This window comes from Haliaeetus leucocephalus, unplaced genomic scaffold (genome assembly GCF_000737465.1).
Source record: "Haliaeetus leucocephalus isolate CR32 unplaced genomic scaffold, Haliaeetus_leucocephalus-4.0 Scaffold195, whole genome shotgun sequence".
In the NCBI taxonomy this organism is placed as follows: Eukaryota; Metazoa; Chordata; class Aves; order Accipitriformes; family Accipitridae; genus Haliaeetus; species Haliaeetus leucocephalus.
In genome coordinates, this window is record NW_010972631.1 from 4051194 (window position 1) to 4072655 (window position 21462).

Below are 21462 nucleotides of genomic sequence, written 5' to 3' on the forward strand. Positions count from 1 at the left end.
CCATCTACTTCATTTAAAACGCAAAGCAAATCTGAAGTTCAGAGCCAAAAAACAAAAACAGAAGCCAAAAAAACTCTAGGAAAATCCTGCTGTTCTTCAACTATTGTAGTTGGACAGAAGTACAGTCCAGGATAACTGAGCCATAACTGGCAAAGAGAAATAAATTTGAGAGAATCATGCGTATATTATTAAGTGTTAAAGCTTTAGAAGTGAACATCTTGGAGTGAATTTTCCACTATCAAGATGAATATTTGGACTTAAATGATTCAGGGTGAAGTGTGAAGTGAGGAGGGAAAAAAAAAAAAGGTACAAACAGCAGCAGACTGATCAGGGATTCACTACATTATTGCTATTCTGAGGTATCCTTTAAAATCTTTTCACTTACATGTGTCATTCAAGCTGCTTGTAGCATCGCTCTTTTTCTTCTAAGTGGAAAAAATGTGAGAATATTTATTCTACATTTTTCTGTCTTTTTTTTAGATGAAGGACAAAGCATGCAGTCAGGGTATGAAACCCTCTCAACCTAACAAGGAGATGATGAAGTCATACAAGGGATCATCAGCATTGACACAGTCTGTTCCACAGTCCATTCCCAGTGCCAAAAACAACTCTGCAAGCTCTCCCAATTGGGTAGCAACCAGTTTCAGGTGGAGTTAATTGTTGTGGTGCCTACCTAACTTACAATCACTTGGTAGCGAATGCTAGTAATATTCTATTCAGGCTAAAAAGTTATCTGCTCTTCAAAATGATCACACATTACCTGATATGTGAATTAAAGATTTTGCTATTTAATAAAACTGGTACATTTTTTAATTATTCTTTAAGAAAAGCAATTGCTAGGTAGATTTATTTTTTTAGGTTTTTTTTTTAAAGTGCTACCAGAATACGTGGTAGTTTTTAGTGGAATCAGACCATGCTTGAAGCTGTTAGAAGCACCATTGTACTTGGACATTTTTAAGGCATGCCTGGACACTTAAACGGTCTGTGCAAATCAACACCACAGGTTTAACTTATACAGTAATAAAGAAATGATTGTTAATTTTTATCTGTAGCCATATCTGCATATGAAAAAGGAGCAGTACTGTGATAGACTGAAGTTCTGTCTTGCCTGGTGTCCTGTCTGAGAGAGTTGTTAATAAAGGTTGAATAGAGAAGAGTTTAAGGATTTAGGGAATCATATAGCAATAATTTCCCACAATCTTTCCAGGCTCTATTGGTTTGTGGCTGATGGGCTTTGTTAATACAGGTGATACAGCTATAGAAATTAAAAGTTGCAGCTCTGAAGTATATTGTTTGGTGAGCAAGGTCCATTAGGAATCTGTGTTTTGTCTCACTATGTATTTGTGCAAGCCAAGTCTATGCAGAGAGGGTAACACATCCCACAACCAACTCTTTGGTCTATAGACTAGTTGGAAGAAGCTTCACCTTCATCTGTTATCTTGGAGTTCTTTTTGAATATTTTTTAGAGGATTGCATGGAAGGGGAACAAATAAAACCATAGGACTTTGTCATTATGTCACTGTGCCTTTATGAGTTTCCCTTGTATTCTTTCTTTACTTTTTCTAGTATTGCTGCTATGTCAGGAAAAAGCAGGCAGCACTGTTATGTAGAATGTTTAAAGGATTGATACTGTAGTGTATTTGGTTGAACTACTGTGGAGGAGAAGTGACGACAGGGTTTGATGTGACCTCCCAGTGGTTAATTCACTAGTTTGTCTATTGGTAGTTGGGTTTATGTGGGGAGAGACAGAGGGAGTGCTGCTTATATTTTATTTCAAAACCTGTCCTTGAATGTAGTTGTAACACAGCTTAGTTTGCAAATGCCTTGTAAGTACACAGGTTTTAATTTATAGTTTTTATGTAAAGCCTGGAAATGTCTGGATTTAATTCATGTTCATTTCTGTGGAAGTTTAAAATTAGGTCACTTATGAAAACAAAACTGATTCCTAAAGTTTGAGAATGTTACTGGTATTTGTATAGAGCTCTAACTTTGCAAAGAGTGTTCTGTTTGCCATGTGAAATAATTTTAATCCTGTTCTTCAAAGGAAGATCTAATTCAACCTTCATGAAAGAGCTGTGAGCAATGCCTCTCTAACACTTACCATGAGCAGTTGACTACTAAATAAGTATCCTGGATTTAGGTATCTAATTTTTTTAAAGTAATCATAGTTCACATCTTTTTGTTTCATAGTATAATGAGTCTTGAAAAGTATTTTTATAGTGTGCTCTTAAATATGTATATATTTATAAAAGTTTTGTCAGAAACATTCTATTTGAGGTTTGCCATAATTGAGGAAACAGACATAAATTATACATCCGGTTACCAACCTTATGTATGATTTAGAGGATTTCAGTGAAGGCTGGAGCTGTGGAATGTAAGTAAAAATGAGTGCCTTGTAAGGTAACTTTTTATTTTTCATTTAGCCCTGCCAGCCCTCCTGCTATGGATCTAAGAACCATCATGGAAATTGAAGAAAGTATGCAGAAATGTGGAACCATGCCAAAGGCAAATTCAGGGTTGGTAAAAAACCAAAATCTATAAAAGAAAAGTGTGATAGACCAGGCTATTATGAATTTACTTAGTGGTTCAGGCAGTTCAAAGTTTAAAAAAAGCAGGAGAGAAGTTGTCCTATTTGTTTTCGAACAGCTTTGTTTAGTTCAGTTCATTATGGTGTTTTTCTGCCAGCGTACAAAATTTATCCCTTCATTTTACTGTAGTCTTGTTTGGTCCACTACTGCAAAAGCATGTCTTAGCTGTTGAAATGTGAGCTAAAGAGCTAGTAAATGAGTATCTTAAATCAGTGGCCTGCTCTGCTGAGCTTTCCAATTTACAACCAAAAAGAATTAATTCTTGTCCCTAGCACTTCAGAAATTACTTGTGGACCACTACTGTAATTGATCCTGAAGTTTGTTTCTTGTGTTGCATTCTCTGAACATCCCCAGCACCCATGTGTTGATATTAACAGTTTTTCCTCAGACAGAAGCAAGGGTGGCTCTTGCTCGGAGAAGCATCCCAAAGACACAGGGAGATAAATGTACTTTTTCAGGAGGCAGTGGATTAAATTAGTGTTTCTTAACTGGCAAGGTATGGGAAGAAAACTGGAGATGACTTTCATGACCTTTGAAGTGTGGCATTCTTGTAAAAGAGAGCTAGGACAGTAGTCCTGGAGCCTAGTAAAAGGTTGCTGGCTAGCTAGGTTCAGAAGCTGTGAACAAAACAGCCAAAGCTGAGGAATCCGAATAACTTGGAAAACAAGTTATTACAAATAGAAAAAATGGCTGTATGCTGTTGTACATGTTTTTTTATGCATCAATATTTTTGATTTAAGGGAGCTAAGCTTCTAACAGTCTCTAAAAAGTCACAAAATTAGAAAATAGTCTTCATCTGGTGGTAGTCCATCTCTTTTAGAGGCTTGATTCCTACTCTGCATGTTTTCGTTTGTAGACATCTATGGAAAGAATAGTTTTATGATGCTTTTCTTTCTGTCACTCTTGATATTCATTGATCCTCCTTTTGCTCCCTAGCCATCTGACCACTCCCCCCCCACCTATACTCCGCTTTTGGCACTCTAGACAAAGTATTTTGATCGAGGAAAGAAGTATTTCTTAGTTTAATTTGCAAGATTAAAGGCGAGTCATCTCAAAGGACACTGATCTTGCATTTTCTCTCTGCAATATCACTTCACAGCAGAATGGTGTCTCATGGAATCAAGCTTTCACAGAAGCAAAGAAAAATGATTGCCCTGGCAGCAAAAGATAATGGATCAGTAACTAGCAGCACGGAGCCTGCTACACTAATAACCACACCGCCTCCACCTACAAAAGTTGCAAAACTAGGGAATGCATGGTATGTTACAAATGAAATATCACTTCTTTTTCTTTGGGGGGTTTTTACATTGGATAGTCTCTTAGAAGCAGTTTCTTAAATAAAAATGGCCTACTTCTGTTCATTAAAAAGACTAGCATCGAACTATTTGTATCTACATTTGATAGTAATCTAGAAATTCAAAGGGAGCAGGGAAATGCAGTGGTTGCAGTCTACTAGTTCTTTGAAATTTTGCTATAGTGTGTCAGAAGACTGCATCCAATCTGGTTCTTGCCTGTGTGTGATGTGGTATTTGCAGATGGTATCAAAGTGAAGCATAGAAAAAGAAGACTGAGCACAAGCTCTGAAACTTAGTCAGGAAGAGGTTATTGAAAATCATTATTAATGCTGTTTTTTCTCTGTCAAAAACATAAAGAAAAATGTTAGCCCTTCCTAACAGGGAGGGGAATGACTTTGGAGTAGAGCACAATTGACCAAAATTATAGATAACAAAGTTATGTACATGTCTAGGAGCTGGAGGGAGTGATGGATGCTGCTAAGAATTCTTATGGTGGAAGGATGCATAATGGGTTTAAAATGACTTTTAATGCTGATTACACGCAATTTAAGTGTTCCAGTTAATATCACCGTATTGAATAGAAAAATGGTTTATCATCTGGTCAATGAACTAGGTTTACAACTATGAATGTAATGAGGTGCTAGCCCGATTCATGCTTTGCTCTTCACATTTACAGTTGGTATTGGATGAAAGCATAAAGGCATAACTGTAGAAGTTGCAAGCTATGTAAATTTAATGTGTTTGTTTACTACAGAATAGATACCTATGTGCATGCTCTTCACTTGAGGTAAATGTTGGGCAGTCCTCCCCCTTTCCCTGTTCAAGAAGGTCTAGCCTTTTATTGCAGCTTGTTTCTGTACGGGTACCCTAGAAGAACTGTAAGTCCATCTCCTCTGTCTAGAGCTTACCTGTTTGTGTTTCAGTGGGAGCAAAGCTTGCTGCATACCCACCACAGTTACTCTATTTTAAATGAAGTCTTTTTTAGACAATTTAGCTGGTTTAGATGCTATTGTAGCAGTTTTCCTTTTGTGTTGGGTAGGTTTCAAAGTAAAACAGGAGTCTGTCTTTCAAAGGATAGGTTGATTTTCCACAATTAGAGCTGTATCCCTCTTGTGTCTTTTGGCTCTCTTTCCTTTGATCCTTTATATCAATTGGTTGCTCCTTTCAGAAATAAGAGCAGTAAGCATCTGCTGGAATTTTTGCCTTTCTGCTATGCTCCTGTAAGTTCAAAACAAGACATGTAGCCTGTTAGCTATTTAATGAGTGTATAGAGAGGAAAAAAAATCACATCACTAGCTGGCTGAGGAAAAGGTGGGCTGCTTTCTGGCAGCAGTTGCTTCCTGAGAGGCGTTCTGTGTCAAAAGATTTAGGGTAATAATCTAGAACTGCTTGCTTCTCTGCTCCATTTCATGTATCTGTGATTTCATCTTTCTTTTTTGGATGGATGCTATTATGATCAGCACCTTGAGTTTGAAGTGCCTTTAGATTTTTTTGAGATAGGTCTGTTGGTATGCTATTATTTTAGTTTATAGTAATAATGGTAATATCCCAGAATGTAACAATGGTAAAATAGAGCTGGTGTTCAAAATATTTATCGGTAACTTATGGGAAAAACTGTGAGAGTACGTTGTAATCATCCCCAAATCATCTATTTTAAATCAGATAATAATTGATCCTAAAATGGTATTCTATTGCCAGTCATGACACCAGAACAAGCTTTGCTTCTCTAGTGGACACTATGCAGTACATTCAGCTTTATGGTTAAAGGACTTTAGTATTTTACAGGGCCTGTCAAGGATCATGTCAGTCTGATCTGAAATGGGCAGTTGCTTGGTGAATTCAAGGTAGTGTGGCATGATGTGTTCTTCAAGTAATGATTCTGACGGTGATGGCTGGGATTACTCCAAGGGTTAGTGAAAGTAGGGACAAGAAATCTTCTCTGTAGGTGTCTGCTGATTGGGTTGATTACAACTAAAAAAAAGTTACATGCCATGTATTTCTAGTGTCCAGCTTACAAGCTATAGAGGTATGTTACTACAGTAGTTATTTACAAAAATGAACTGCCTAAGATCACCTGGTTTTAAAAATATCCAGCACACAATATTTCAAGTGAATCTAAGAAAAGGTTGAATTCTTTTGTTTTGATTTATACAAGCAGGACTTAAATATCTGTTTCCTCAATTTGTTTTCAACCACGTACGCCTGATACCAAAATGTGGGGTCTCCTTTACTCCTCCAGCCCCCAAAAGCTATTCTGATACAACACTGAACAAAGCCCACAATTTTGCCTTAAAGAGGAAATAGAATGAGTTGCTTTGCACCTAAGGATTCAGACTCTACCTGACCTCCAAACTGTAATTGGGACCTTCACAAAAGGAGAAACAAGGTTTGCAAGATTTGTCTTCTGAATTCTAATGAGTGGATGAATTTCAGAATCCTTAACTCTGATCCTCTCAAATGCTCCAAAGAACACGCTACCTGCTTTATACAGCTGATACTGCAGGTCAGGCAGCAAGTTTGTTATTTGGCTTAGCTAATGGAGGTGTCACAGGGCAATTACAGCTCTGAGGCTTAAAATGTACTGGAAGAAACCGAAGGTGAAATTAGATGGTGACCGATACAGGAAATACTGAGTTATACTATCCTTTATTATGTTAAATAATAAAAAAAAAAATCCATCTACTGTTTTTAATCTTACTACGAATGTTATAATTATGCATAAACAATATGTAACCTAACATCTACAATGACGATGTACACAGTCTTACATAAACAAATCACACAGGCTCATTCACATACTAATGTACACGTTGTTACAAACCCACCACCTTTTTACCCATCAGTGACTCGGTGTGAGCACCAGAGAAGCCATGCTCTTGTGCATTACCCGATGGGTGACTCAGAGGGGTGTCTGTGCTGATGCAGGTGAGCAGCAGCAGCTGGCCAGGGGTGCTGCTAATGAGGTGGACCGGGGCCTGTGTGAGTCAGTCCTTTTCCTCAGGCACCCAGCAAAGTCAGGGGCCTTTCTGTGAGCAGTGGTCACAGGGAGGTCTTCTCTGGAGTCTTCAGAGGAACTTCCCCATACGTGCCATGCCGTGGCTTGGGCTGATGCTAATGATTACTGGTGTAGGCATTTCATGGGTATTTTCAACCAGTTATCTTAAATATCGTCAGTTAATTTCCTTTTTTGTTTTACTAGCCATTTTCAAGCTGCAGTTTTATATATTTTTCTCTGACAGACTTTGGGTGTCAAGGGAAGGGGCTATGAGAACTCCTTCGCAGGAGGATATTTGTATAGGGCATCTATCTTTGTCCAGCCTGGGCTTTCCATTCTCCCCTTCATACACAACTTTTAGATACAACAAAGCCTGAAGTAGGTTTTAAAGGACATTGCATAGCTTACTTAATTATCTGGGCTTCTTCAGAAGAGGTTTTTGTTAGTTCCTGAAGTCCTATTCTTTACTCTAAGATAAATGACTTTTTAGAAGTACTTGTACTGGCTGACTGAAGCACACAAGCTAGATGCCTCTAGTTGAATGACTGACTTGTTAATACAGGAAGTAAGGTATTAAGAGAAGCTCTGATAAAAGGCATATAAAAATATGGGGCATAACTTCCTTGATCTGACATCTGAATAGTTTGACAATTCATGCTATTCACCTATTCTCTGATAGATAACTCTTTACCTATTGGGTGCTGTTTAATTTTAAACTAGCAACTGCCTACGACCTGTTCCTTGCATTTAAAAAGCAAGTATGGACTGATTTTTTGAATATGCTTAGCTAACTGTCTCCAGAAAATACATTGTGCTCTTAAGGTTCTGATTAAACAGTTTTTGAAAGTAGCTGGGCTCTACTGTGTTACACAAACCATCTTAAGCGAAAAGGCCAGGATATACTTCAGGAGGATGGAATCCAATCTAATGCTCATGTGGTCACCATGCATGATTCTGTACGTTCCTCTGCAGTGTTCCTCTGGCTGCTGATCTGGAAAATGCCGGTAGCTCAAGAGTTCAAGCAAAGAACCAGTGGGGGTATATGAATATTTAAAAGTATGCCTAGCTGTTGGAAGAGAGCATTTGTTGAATAAACTTTAAGCTGCTTTAGGCAAGCCATCAATTATTTGATTGCCCCTGCTAGTTGTTCAAAGTATTTTTGTATGTAAGGTAGAATGGTGTTACTCATCTGTTCTAATACTATATTTGCAAAGTTATATTCCGTAAATTCACAGTGGACTGTTAGAGTACATTTGGCAATAGATTGAGCTTTCCACGCATGCAATATAGTCAAAGCCTTAGAATGTGTGTTCCAATGAAATAAGATATTCATCTTGGATGTGCAATGAGCACAGTTGCCAGAAGGGTGTGGGACCTTCTGGCCCTTTTTTGGTTGACTAAAAGACAGAGTCTTATCATACACAACATCCTACCTTTTCCACCAAAAGAAACCCCCAGTTTCATAGTTTTGGGGAGAATGAACCTATATTTCCTCCTTTGAAGAAAAGTGGAAATTAGAAGGGGGGTGGAGGGGAATCACACTAGTAATACTTTGAGAGTATGTCATGCAAGAAGCTAGGTGTTAATTTTATTAGTTGTCCAAACCTAGTTTGATCGAGGGAGGGGGATGGTTTTTGTTATTTGTTTTGGCTTTTTTTTTTTTTTTAAGCTCAGGAGAGCCTATGGCTTTTCAAGAGTGGAGGCATAAAGGAATTTGAAGTCTCTCTTGAAAATTAACAGTTGTGTATTTCAATGTCTAGGTTGTCAGTCTGTCAGTATTCCAGCTTATACTGAAACATTAACAGCTGTTTTGGAACTTCATGCTTTGATGTTTTGCAGTTACAGATTAGAGGAATGTAGTCATATTCCACTTTTTTAAAAAAAGATGTATAAATTAGTCTTTTCTAATGCTACAAATTAGATAGAAATGACAGTGTTTCAGGCAGGACAAGCTGAAATTTAGAGTTGTTGCTGTTAGGAAAATTTGTACCAGTTTAAGCCAAACCATTTTAAGATATTGGTAATTGTTTTGGATAGGTTCACAAGCTGAGAATGATGCAGGCTTGGGGTTTTGGGGGAGGTTATTTTGGGGTTTGGGGGATTTTTTTTTTTTGGTGCTGTATTGCAAGTGGATCTGATTGCAGTACAGAATTTTCATGAAAATGGGTAGGCTACTTAAACTGTTAAAAGAAGCTTCTGTGACAGCAGATCCCAAGGGAACCATTTGCCTACTTAGTATAGTAAGTTTGGGGAAGTTCTGGTCAAACACTTGCCCAGACTCTTGTCTGCCAGCTGGTAGTAGAAACAGAGGATGTGCAAAATGACTCTGAGGCCCTGCACCTGGAGGTTCCCATTCTGCTTTCTATGCCTTCTACGCTGCTCATGCAGTATTAAAAAAAAAAAAAAAAAAAAAAAAGAAAAAAAAACCCAACAACAAAAAACCTTCCAAACTTAAGCTCAGGTGGTCTTGCATGGCATTCAGACATCATATATAACTTTCAGATGCTTTTGTTGTAAGATTTCAGATACTATATTGTAATGCTTTAAGTCCCTCACATTTGTTATCTTAAGTTGTATACAGCATAGATGTAGTCTGAAAGTCTTTGGTTTCAGATGCTTCTCTTATGGTAGCTGCACAAATAATTAGTGTTGTGTAGAAAGCTTGTTTTACTTCAGTAGTGTTTATAATTGTTCTCTTATTTCTTTGAGTAGATAATGAGCAGAGCTGTTCTTCCAATATGTATTTTGTATATTTGACGATGAGTGGGACTACTGTGCTTAGTAAAGTTAAATGTAAGTGAATGTATGAAGAATTAATTCCAAAGTCTTGATGGATAGGGGAAAGACTAATGTGACTGCCTTGAATTCTTTAAATAAAAAGGCTTTTGGATCAGAAAGTGTTCAGAATAGCTATGATGCTAAATTGCTATATTTTCATACTTGTTTTTTTTTGATTTTCATACTTGTTTATTTTTGAAAGATAATATGCAGACTCTAGTTCAGTAACAGTGCACATTATACTTGGGCAACTAAAAGAAAACGAAGCATATCAGTTTTATGAGTTTTACTGTGGATTAAATGATTTATAGAGCCTCCAGCAGGTATGAGCAACTCATTCAATATCTTGGGGAAAGATGATCAGCTATACTTGACTTTCATGGTGGTAAACTAACAGTATTAGAATTAAAGTACTAAAGCATTGTGTGATTTATGAGAATATTTTTCAAGGAATAATAGTTAGAAAAGGTACAGCTCGTCTAAGATAAGGTGTCTGTGAAAATAAGGTTGGGGGTTTTATTTTTTCTTCTAATAAAATTTCCATACTACTGGCTTGTATTTAGGTATTTATTTTCTGATCTTTACCTATTTGACTTATTTTAGTGAATGGGGTCTAGGAGGTGTAATGATGAGATGCAAAAGCTACGTAATATTGTAGTTTTCTTTTTAATAACTGAAAAGGCCCTCTTTGCTATCTGAATCATGGAACAATATGGAGTCTTGGAAAGTGCAAGTATAAAATGAGTTGGGTTTTTTTTCCCTTTTTTTTTTTTTTAAAGGTCATCTTCATTACATTCTGCTTTGCCAAAGTCATTCCGTGATCTTGTAATGGAAGAAGAAAAATGTATGAGTGCAAGTAATTCACCTGGTACTGGTATCAAAAGAGCTGGATATAAAGGAACTGAGGATTCATCAGTCCAAAACACCATAAGGTAAGAGAGCAGTCTTTTCCTAATTGATCAACCATTATACAAGAACCACAATAACCTGTTCAAATTCTGCTGAAATAAGAAAGGATAAAATTGTCATTTAAAAAAAAAAATCCTGTAAGCATTCTTTAATAGTTCTGTTAATAGGATTTTATGAATGAAATGCTCTTATGAATAGGCAGCTGAAACACTAAAGCAATTTAATGCCACTGCTAATATTTTGTTTGAGGTTCAGAGTGTTTGCATCTGTATATATGGGCATGTGTGTACGTGTGTGTATATATAGACACAAACACTTCAGGCTCCAAACAAAATATATGTGTGTGTGTGTGTACATTCGTATATGTATGTATAAAAGTGATAAACCTATATTCTCCAACTTCTGTAGAAATTAGATATTCTTTAGCATTCAGATGTGACATGTATGAAACAGTTTGCTTAGGAGTATTTCTGTGTAACCACTGAGTGGATAAAATCAGTTTATTCAAACACAGTTCTGGCATTTCCTGATCTGAGTTTTCTTATAAGCTGACTTAATTGTTCAGGTGCAATTTTTCATGGTTTAAGAGGGCTTACTGAAATATTGATGCATTGGTTACGTCTGTGTATTTTAATTACTGTGGGACTACAATTCCAAGGACAAAAATAACTTGTTCTGAGGTGCACGTGAATTTTATGTCTAGTTATTAGATAGTATTGCTCTTTGGTCAAATTGTTTTAGCCACACATCCTCTTGCTACCTGCAATAAAACCTCTGTTTTGGGTTAAAATACCTGTCTAAGCTGAGGAAAGAAATCTCAGCCTTATTCCTGAAGGTCTGTATGATTCAGCTGCCTGCCCACCTGCATCTCTTCCCCCTATCATCAGCAACTTTGAATACTATCAATTTCAAATACGTTTACGAGACAGAGAGCCTGAAAACCTTACAGACTTTCCCACCCACCGTCTGGAAGCAGCACAGGCCAGCTGCCCCATGGTAGCAGGGCAGCCGAGGGTGACAGCAGGGCCGGCCGGGCAGTGGCCTCCCTGGCAAGGGCGCACAGCCTGTTCCATCCCCCTCCAAAAACTGTCCCCTCCATAAGGAAAAGAAAGTCCTGCTGCACCTCCCTTTTGGTTGCTCAGCTTGTGTAGATGCTGGTGTTTCCCTAGGACCAAAGTAGTACGTGTCCTATTGGTAGATAAAGAACAAAATGAGGGTAGAAATACAGGAACATCATGTGTGGGATGGTGTTAGAGGAGAGAGGTAGGAGGGATTTGGAGAGTGTGTGTGTGATGGGTGGGCATTCTTCAGGAACAAGGGGATAAAGCTGAAGTTATTGTGCTGAGTGGAGATGTAGGGACATGAAGCACAACTCTGCAGAAAAACAGGTATTGTTAATTTTGTTGCTAGTGAAATAATAAAGCTTTTCATCATATGGGAGACAGCAAGGGCTGGTGATAAGGGAATTTGCACTGGATGCTGTTATTAGCTTTGTCACACCTGCTCTGTGATCTTCATAAAGTAATTTCTTTTCCTTTTGCATTGCTCTGTCTAGTCTGTGCAGTCTGGCCAGTCTGCATGCTCTCAAAGTGGATTATTTGAGCTGAATCCAGGCCTAATACGTTAGCTGTCTCAAAATGATACATTAAGCTAGTGGGAGCCTAGATGACTACATTGACGATAATCAGTTGGAAAAGATGGCACTTCCAGAGCTATTTCAGGTTGTTTTGAACTGTGTCTGAAGATGCTTATTTCTCTCTATTAGATATAAAGAGTCTAGGTGACTAGTTCATCCATCTCAAAGTTAGGAGTTGAGTTTCTAGTTTGAGGTAATTTTATCCTTTGACTGTACAGTTCCTGTCACAGTAGGCTCTGATTTTTGCCTGCGGCATTCAAGGGCTATTTCTGTGAAGATTAATTATCCACACCCTTACCCCTTCCTTTTTAAGGAAAGGAAATTGCATATGCGTAGAACTTAAGTAATCCTCGTCAGCTGATGTCAGACTCACTGATGGGACACTGATGATACTTGCATGGCTACTGTTCCTGCATTGTCTTTTTTCTTTGGATAAACTGTGCAGTAATTAAACTGACAATTTTCTTAAGTGTCTGCATGAGGGTTTTTTGGTGGTTGCATAAACAGTCTTCCATATACTGTCACCTTCTAATTTATGCAACCCAGAAATTTTCTGTAGATTAACCACCTCATGAATGTGGAGATGTGAACTAGATTCAGTCCAGAGGCTGATCAGCCCAAAAGCTGGGCTGTGTGGATGGGGCTGCATTGTTTCCAGGGACAGCTCAGCCTTGGGAGTTATGCTGTGCAGCTGTGCATGTGTAGCTCATAGTCCAAGCTAAAAACATAGGCCTGACATGACTTAACTTTGTTGTGGCAGCCTGGGTTGTCTTCACTGTGTTACTCCAGGGAGCAGCAAGGAGTCTTAGTGGAAACAAGTCTTTGTGGGTTCGCGTGGGAATGGCCTAGTTCTGGCATGGCTAATAATGAGCTAATAAGTAGTACATGATTCACATGGTACAGCAAAACCCAAGAGGTTCTGCAGGACACCAGGCTTTGTGTTCCTTTTCTGAGAGCAGTCATTAGATCAGGGAGGCACCGGACCTGAACTGGCTTCAAATGAACAAATCCTCAAGAAACACTAGGGAGCTGAGTGCTGGGACATCTTGGTGGCTGTGCAGGAGTCATGGCAAGTTCAGCCAACTGAATTAATCAGGTTGGTTCAGTACTGGTGATACTTGGCTGGTTTGTTTCCATACAGAACCACTTATGTCTCTGCATCAGTCTTTAATTTTCAAGACTTCCAGGTTTCCAAGTTCTATATTTTTAAGGCTTTTTTCCCATTTTTCTGTATATGCTAGCTTCCCGTTTCCCGTCTGTTTCATTTCTCCTAGTTATTTTGATGCCAGCTGAGGAATTAATCTAGCATGTTGAAATATCTGCAGTTGATTTAATATCTGGACTGAGTGTCTTGCTATTGAGAAACACAGATGTACATATGTACAAACAGCTTCAAAGTATCTGAACTGCTTCCTACATTTTAAAGCCACATTTAAATTGAGGGAGGTGACCACAGGTATTTAGACTTATCTTTTAATTGATCACTAGAGTGTGCTGTGACACTGGAACTATTAATTCCAGTTTTTGGAAGTTTCTGTTGTGGTTTTTTTGCTCGTTGTTTGGGTTTTTTGGTTGGTTGGTTTGTTTGTTTAGAAGTCTTACTCTGGAAAGAACTTTTATCTGTACTGAAACAGGTTTGTTAAATATAACAGTCTACTTGGATTCATTTATAACAGTACTGTGAGTTCTTTGGATTGTGAGTGGGAAGAAGAGTGTAGCTGTCAAATGGGCTGGATAGGTGTTCGTTACTGTCAAATATACAGGAAGGTGAGCATTATTAAAGCAAGTGGAAAAAGAGATAAATTTGAGAGATGACACCAGAATAAAGGCATTTAGTAAGTTGTACAAACATGCTCTTAATTAAACAAACCAGCAAACAAAAAAATTCCTTCATCTTCTCTTCTCCTTCCTTCCTTTTCTCTGGTTTTCTTGCTTTTTATTATGTTATTATCTTTCTTAAGTACAGTAAAAGCTGGAAGCTGATTGTGCTGGTTTGAGCTGGGATAGAGTTAACTTTCTTCATAGCAGCTAGCATGGGGCTGTGGTTTGGATTTGTGCTGGAAACAGTGTTGATAACCCAGGGCTGTTTTGGTCCCTGCTGAGCAGTGCTTACCCAGAGCCAAGGGCTGTTCTGCTCCTCACCCCACCCCACCAGCGAGGAGGCTGGGGGGGCACAAGGAGTTGGAGGGGACACAGCCGGGACAGCTGACCCCAACTGACCGAGGGATATTCCAGACCATAGGACGTCATGCTTGGCGTATAAAGCTGGGGAAGAAGACGGAAGGGGGGACGTTGGGAGTGATGGCGTTTGTCTTCCCAAGTCCCCGTTCGGCGTGATGGAGCCCTGCTGTCCTGGAGATGGCTGAACACCTGCCTGCCCGTGGGAAGTGGGGAATGGATTCCTTGGTTTGCTTTGCTTGTGTGCGCAGCTTCTGCTTTACCTATTAAACTGTCTTTATCTATCTCAACCCATGAGTTTTATCATTTTTACCCTTCTGATTCTCTCTTCCATACCACTGTTGGGGAGTGAGCAAGCGACTGTGTGGTGCTTAGTTGCTAGCTGGGGTTAAACCACGATACTGATTTATCTGGACTTCAGCTAAAAAGTAGTCCCCTGCTGTTGAAATCATAGAATAATTTAGAGTCTCCACTTCAGCCTCCTGGTCAAAATAAGTCAAACTAGATTATGTGGCTCAGGGCCTGGTTCAGTTGAATTGTGACTGCTTCCAAGTATAAAGATACCCCCACCTTTCTGGGCGAAGTGTTCCAGTGTATGATCATCCCCATAGTGGGATTTTATTTTTCTCCTTATATCTAACTGGGATTTCCTATTTTGCAGCTTTTGTATGTTACCTCTTATTCTATCACTGTGCACATCTAAGAAGATCCTTGCTGCATCTTTCCTCTACCCTCCAGTTGGGTAGTTGAAGACAGCAATGAGATCTCCCCTTTGCCGCCTTCCTTTAGGATTAACAAAACACAGTTCTTCCTGTCGTGTGCTCTAGCCTCTAATATTGGTGGCCCTCCACTGGACTTGTTCCAGCCTGACAGCATCCTCCTTGTATTGAGGAGCCCATAACTGGGTATGATACTCTGTACGTAGACTAACAAATACAGCATAGAGGGGAAATATCACTTCCTTTAACTGCCTGGTGACACTCTTGTTAGTACAGCCCAGTAAGCAGCTGGCCGCCTTTGCTGCAAGGGCACATGCCGATTCATCTTTGACTTGCTGCCAGCCAGGACTACACAAGGTCCTTCTCTGCGGAGCTGCTTTCTAGCCAGTCAGCCTGTGGCCTGTACTGCTGCATGGGGCTATTCTCTTCCAAATGCAGGACTTTGCACTTACCTTTGAAATTCATGAGTTCTTGGTTGCCTATTTCTCTAGCCTCTTGAGGGCCTTCTGAATGGCAGCCTGGCATCCAGAAAGTGGACTGCTACACCCTCCCCACCCTCTCCCCATCCACCTGTTGCCTTGCTGAGAGTCATACTGTTCATTTTTATCCTTTGCTAAATTAATAGCATCTCTTAATATTGTCTACTGGTCTGAGCTTTGCTGCTTATTGTGTCCACCAATGTTAACTTAGTTATATTTCTTTTAGTTAACTTATTCTCTAAAATAATGATTAAGCCAGCTGTAAAGTGAGTAAGGAATTAGCTAGGAAGGAGAGATATGAGAAACTTGTTTAAAAAAAAAAAAAAAGGTTATGTGGCTCTTGACTCAATGTCTTACAGAATTCCCATATTTGTTTATCACACTTATCTGGCATGACCCAATACCTTTCTTAAATAAAATAGGATTCTCTAACCTGCCATTGGTTTTCTTTTACCAAAGACAAAAGAGAGAAAATTTTACAAGATACCAATTTTCTACTCTTTTTCCATTTCTAACTGTTCTTCAACACCTATGGAAAAAGCATTGCATATTAATGAGGTCAAAATAAAGGAACTGCAGCTGTATAGATGCTCAATCTGGAGAATGGTACAGCAGATTTGACCACTCTTGCCATGGAGCTGTTGTTTCTTGTGTCAGGTCTTTCAAAGCTCTGGAATAGCAGTTATCCAGAAACGTCCAGTTTGGAGAGTACCACACCTGTTTGGGTTCCTCTCCATACAGTCTACCACTGGCTGTCCTGTTAATGACTGACACGATCACCATTACTGAAAATGGAGGGGAAGGATTGTCTTGACTAACATGAATTGTGCTTTCCCAGTGGAAACACAGAAACAATATGACCTGGCAGAAGGCATATCTGCTGGGTTTGATTCAAGGGAGTGACACTGTAGAAAGCCTCTTTTGAAGTCCAGTGTTATGCCTTGACAGTTGTTGCTGCAGATATGTATATATTTTTCCTTGAGCAGTTAAATTTGTGTTCATTCTGTTCTTTGAGTAGTTGGCTGTTTGGTGGGCAAAATTATGTTTTGGGACAAAACGCTGCGCATGGTTCATTTAAATGCCATTTTTGATGATGGATGTTGCACTTCAGATTTTTTGAGATCTTGCCCTCATTACTTAGTGGTAGGAATCATGGTTCTTGTTGTTCTTGGAATTGTGTTCTGGGGAAAATATTCCAGGCAGTTACTGGAATACTCTTAGCTTTCTATAGATTTTTCCTCTTTTCCAAGAGTTTGTGGCCACTTACAGAGGATTACCAAAGCCTTAAGGAAAATTGAGACTGATTTATTGAAATACCAACACCCTTAACAGTTTTTTTACAATGTATGCTGTAACACTTTTTTAGAGTTCTGGAAATTGCAAAAGTTGCCAAAGATAGGTATTAAATGACAAGAATAGGTCCGTCTCTTCCTACTGATGGAGGATTTTTCTGACAAATATACTTGTCTCTTAAGGCATACAATATACAAAATGTGACTTCTTTTTTGTTGAGAGGTTAACATTTTGCAGCTGAATAAAATATCTTCCTGTTGGGAAATCTATTGATATTTCAGGATTTTTTTTTTTTTTTCAATTCGATTAGTTCTAGTTTTATGCTATTATTAATATGGGAGGTGGTTGCAGGGATATGTACTGAAAGCCCATAATTTCTGGGCTTACACTTGAGGAAATAATTTACTATTGCTATTGTAGCGCTGGTTCTTTTACATGAAATGCTTGATTTGAATACAGGACAGCTGTGGTTTTTTTTTTTTATCTTGGAGCCATAGTCTTTTCATATTAATTGCAAACATTTATAGTCAATGCTGTTAGTGCATAACTCAGTTGACTATTTTACATGTAAAAAAACCCTTGGTTTTTTTTAAAAAAAGCACCTTTGTTCAAAGGCTCAAATGTTAGGAAATGCCAGAATTAATGCCAAAGCTGAAAATCCATTAACTTCTAGTAGTCAGAAATGAGCATCAGTGTCTCTAGTCACAGTATCATGCTTAAAGACAAATTCAGCATTACATCCTAATACCTTTCATCTGGAAAAACCCTACACATTTGTAATTGCCTGCTGTAAATTTGTACTTCACAGCATGATGTAGGAGAATGCTCTGTCAGTGACTTTCACTCTCCTTTCCTATCTTTTTCCAGGTGCACCACTAGAAGCAGCCCAGGTCTGGAAGACCATGTTCTGGATTCCTCACAGCTGGAGAGTCATAAGTAGGTTTGACAGTGGCTTAGATTCTGGAGCTTGTTTTCTGTGTGTTGTGGTGACCTTGTTCTTGACGTTGCCTCATAATGTCATTTGGTTTTTTTGCAGTCCTTGGTCAGTAGGATCACCAACTAGCTCTCCAGTGATAGCACCTGTCATGTTTTCAGCTATTGTAGAGGAAGAGCTCCAGCAAGAAGCTGCTCTTATTAGGAGCAGAGAAAAACCTTTGGCTTTGATCCAGGTAAAATGCTAAGTTACTGCAGCTGTGAAGTAACACAAGGAATTTCTAATGGCTGTTTCAGAGATCAGTTTTTAGGTTTAATTATATATTGGTACACAGTATCATTTACATAATTATATTAAATATCATTTAATAATAACTTCACATTGCTGTTTGATAAGGTAGGCCTATATTAAAGTCAAATTGACTACTGAGTCCATGATTAATGCGTTCACAGCATCAGAGAATGGTTGGAAGGAACCTCTGGAAATTGTCTAATCCAAACCCCTGCTGAGAGCAGGGTCAGTTAGAGCAGGTTGGTCAAAGCTGTGTCCAGGCAGCTTTTGAATATCTGCAAGGATGGACACTCCATGGCCTCTCTGGGAAACCTGTTCCAGTGTCTAACCGCTCTCATAGTAAAAAAGATTTTTATATTTAAATGCAGTTTTCTGTTACTTCAGTCTGTGCCCATTACCTCTTCTCCTGCCACTGGGCACCACTGAGAAGAGCATGGCTCAGTCATCTTTATGCTCTCCCATCAGATATTTATACACTTTGATAAGATCTCCCTAAGCCTTCTCTTCTCCACGCTAAACTAGTGTGCTCAGCATCTCCTAGTGTGTCAGGTGCTCCAAGTTCTTAATCGTTTTTGTGTCCCTTCACTGGACTGTCTCCAATATGTCCATGTCTCTCTTGCACTGGGGAGTCCAGAAGTGGACCCAGCACTCTGAATGCATCTCACCAGTGCTGAAGAAAAGGATGACCTGTCTTAATCTGCTGACAGTGCTGTCCCTCATAGAGCACAGGAGGCTGTCACTCTTCTTTGCCACACGAGCACCTTGCTGGCTAATAGTCAACTTGTCCACTAGGACCCCAGAACCGTTTATGCTAAGCTGCTTTCCAGCCTGTCGGCCCCCAGTATGTACTGGTGCTTGTGGTTATTCTTCCCAGGAGCTGGATGCTGCATTTCCCTTTGTTGAACTTCATGATGTTCCTCATAGCCCGTTTCTCCAGCGTGTCTGGGTCCCTCTGAGTGGCAGTGCCACCATCTGGCGTATCAGCCACTCCTTCCAATTTTGTATTGTCTGCAACCTTGCTGAGGGTGCACTCTGTCCCATCATGCGGGTAATTGATGAAGATGTTAAACAGTACTGGCCCTAGTCTCCATCTCAGTATTGGTGCTAGTGACTGGCCTCTAGCTGTACTTTGTGCCACTTATCACAACCCTTTGAGATCACTAGTTTATTCAGTTTTCAGTCCATCTCACTGTCGATTTACATTGTCTGTACTTAAGCTTGTCTGCTTAAGCTCTTAGTCTGTACTTAAGCTCTACCACTTTCCTAGGGATCAAGATGAGGGTGACTGGTAAGTAGTCACCCAGATCTTCCTTGCATTTCTTGAAGGTAGGAATGACATTTGCTTCCTTCCAGTCCTCGGGAACCAACCCTTATCACCACAACCTTTCAGATTTCTTTGAGAGTGGGCTTGCAATCATCTTGGCTAGTTCTGATCTCAGGGGCCTGGGATTGCTGAAGGCTGATCTTACTACTAAAGACCAAGACAGGGAAGTCTGTTAGTTCCCTAGCCTTCTCCATGTCCTCTGTCATTCAGTAGTGGGCCCATGTCATCTTTTTCCTGCTGTAGAAGCTTTTCTTGTTGGCCTTCATGTCCCTTGCCAGATCCAACTCCAGGCAGGCTTTGACTTTCCTAATTCTGTTCCTGTGTGCTCAGACAGTGTCTGTGTTTTCCTTCTAGGTCACCTTTCTCCTCTACCACCTCTTGCATGCTTCCTTTTTGTTTGAGTTTTCGGAGGAGCTCTTTTTTTGTCCATGCAGGCCTCCTGCCACTCTTGCTTGGCTTCCTGCTCATTGGCATGGATCATTCTTGAGCTTGGAGGAGGTGATCCTTAAAATCAACCAGCTGTCCTGGACCCCTCTTCTTTCCAGGGCCATATCCCATGAATTTTTTCCAAGCAGATCCCTGAACAGATTGTAGTCTTCTCTTCTGAAGTCCCAGGTTGTTATCCTGCTATTTGTCTTGTGCCCATCTCTCGGGATCCTGAGCTCCATCTCATGGTCATTGCAGCCAAGGCTGACCTCAGCCTTCTTATCCCTGACCAGTCCTTCTTTATTTGTAAGTATGAGATACAGTAGAGTGTCTCCCTTCATCAGCTCCTTGATCATCTGTGTTAGGAAGTTTTCACCAATGCAAACCTCCTGGACTGCTTGTGCCCTGCTGTGTTGTCTTTCGAGCAGATATCAGGGTGGCTTAAGGTCCCCATGAGGAGCAAGACCTGCAAGCATGAGATTTCTTCAAGTTGTCTGAAGAAGGCCTCATCTACTAGTACTTTCTGATTAGGAGGTCTGTAGCAGACATGCATTCAAGATGCATGCCAGTTCATAACTGTGCTAGTGGTGTAAACATAGATCTGACACTGACATACATGTTCTTTTTTCCTTATAGATCGAGGAGTGTGCTATTCAAGATTTATTAATCCACTATGAAGCTTTTGACAACCCTGATGAATTTGTGACTGTTGAAAGGGCTCCACAGGGACCTATAGCAGCACCTATGTGGAACAAGCACTAATTCATACTGTTCACAGTCCATGTTGTATGTGCACTTCAGAAGTTCTAATTCTTGATACAAGTAAAACGGGACTGGAAGAACAGGAATCGTGTAACTTTTAACATCAGCATTAAAAGCCTGCACATAATCACTAGGTATTTGTTAGAAAGAATGGAAATACTGTGTTCACTGTGTCATTTACCCACAGTATATATTGTCTGTATGTTTTGAGAGAATTTCTTTAACAAGACATGTTATTAGTAATGTTACATGAAGCTGTAGATTGGAAGTGCATTTGCTAATCTTAATTTGCGAGGGTTTTTTCCTTAAATTCACAGGTGGCTGAAAAGCGAGTGCTTATTTTGTGATTTAATGTGGAATTGAATGTGCAGAATTATGCATCTTTAAAGTTGGGGGGGGGGTATGTTCTTCAGAGCTTTTTGGCAGATTGGGAATATTGGAAAAAGTTTGTGCTTGAACTTCATGTAAAAGTACAGTTTGATAATGCAGTTTTCCTTAAGTTATGTGTGCAAGTGCTGGTTCTCTGATTGTTACAGCCAGTACTTCTTATTGTCATGTTCCACGATGAACCTCTACGCTGTACCTAAGTGCCCTGCCATTGCCTGCTCTCAGTTCAGTTGTGCATGTTTTTTCACTGTTGTGAGACCGGCCTTTGAGCAGTCAGCTCTGTTGTGAAGTAAAGCACACAGTTGAATAGAACGTGGTGGCACTTAATTAGCTATAGTCTTATTCTGGTAAATATGGTACAGTTTTAGAACCACTGTGTTTAAGGTACAATTCACTTGAAGTGCTGAGGAAATAAAAGATCTGTGTATTTATTGTTAAAGCTATAGGGATGAATGCTTGACTGTGGAA

General features: G+C 39.5%; 1 protein-coding gene across 1 annotated transcript in view; it reads left to right on the forward strand.

The window, feature by feature from the left end:
• The window catches only part of IBTK (inhibitor of Bruton agammaglobulinemia tyrosine kinase), a 58121-nt gene extending 36896 nt beyond the window's left edge, over positions 1-21225 (forward strand). Inside the window, exons 23-29 of the mRNA XM_010565749.1 lie at positions 481-647; positions 2424-2516; positions 3688-3846; positions 10436-10588; positions 17738-17806; positions 17907-18039; positions 20482-21225. Of these exons, the coding sequence (XP_010564051.1) occupies positions 481-647; positions 2424-2516; positions 3688-3846; positions 10436-10588; positions 17738-17806; positions 17907-18039; positions 20482-20607 (900 nt within the window). The 3' untranslated portion in view covers positions 20608-21225. The remainder of the gene's footprint in view (positions 1-480; positions 648-2423; positions 2517-3687; positions 3847-10435; positions 10589-17737; positions 17807-17906; positions 18040-20481) is intronic.
• The last annotated feature ends 237 nt before the right edge of the window (positions 21226-21462 follow it).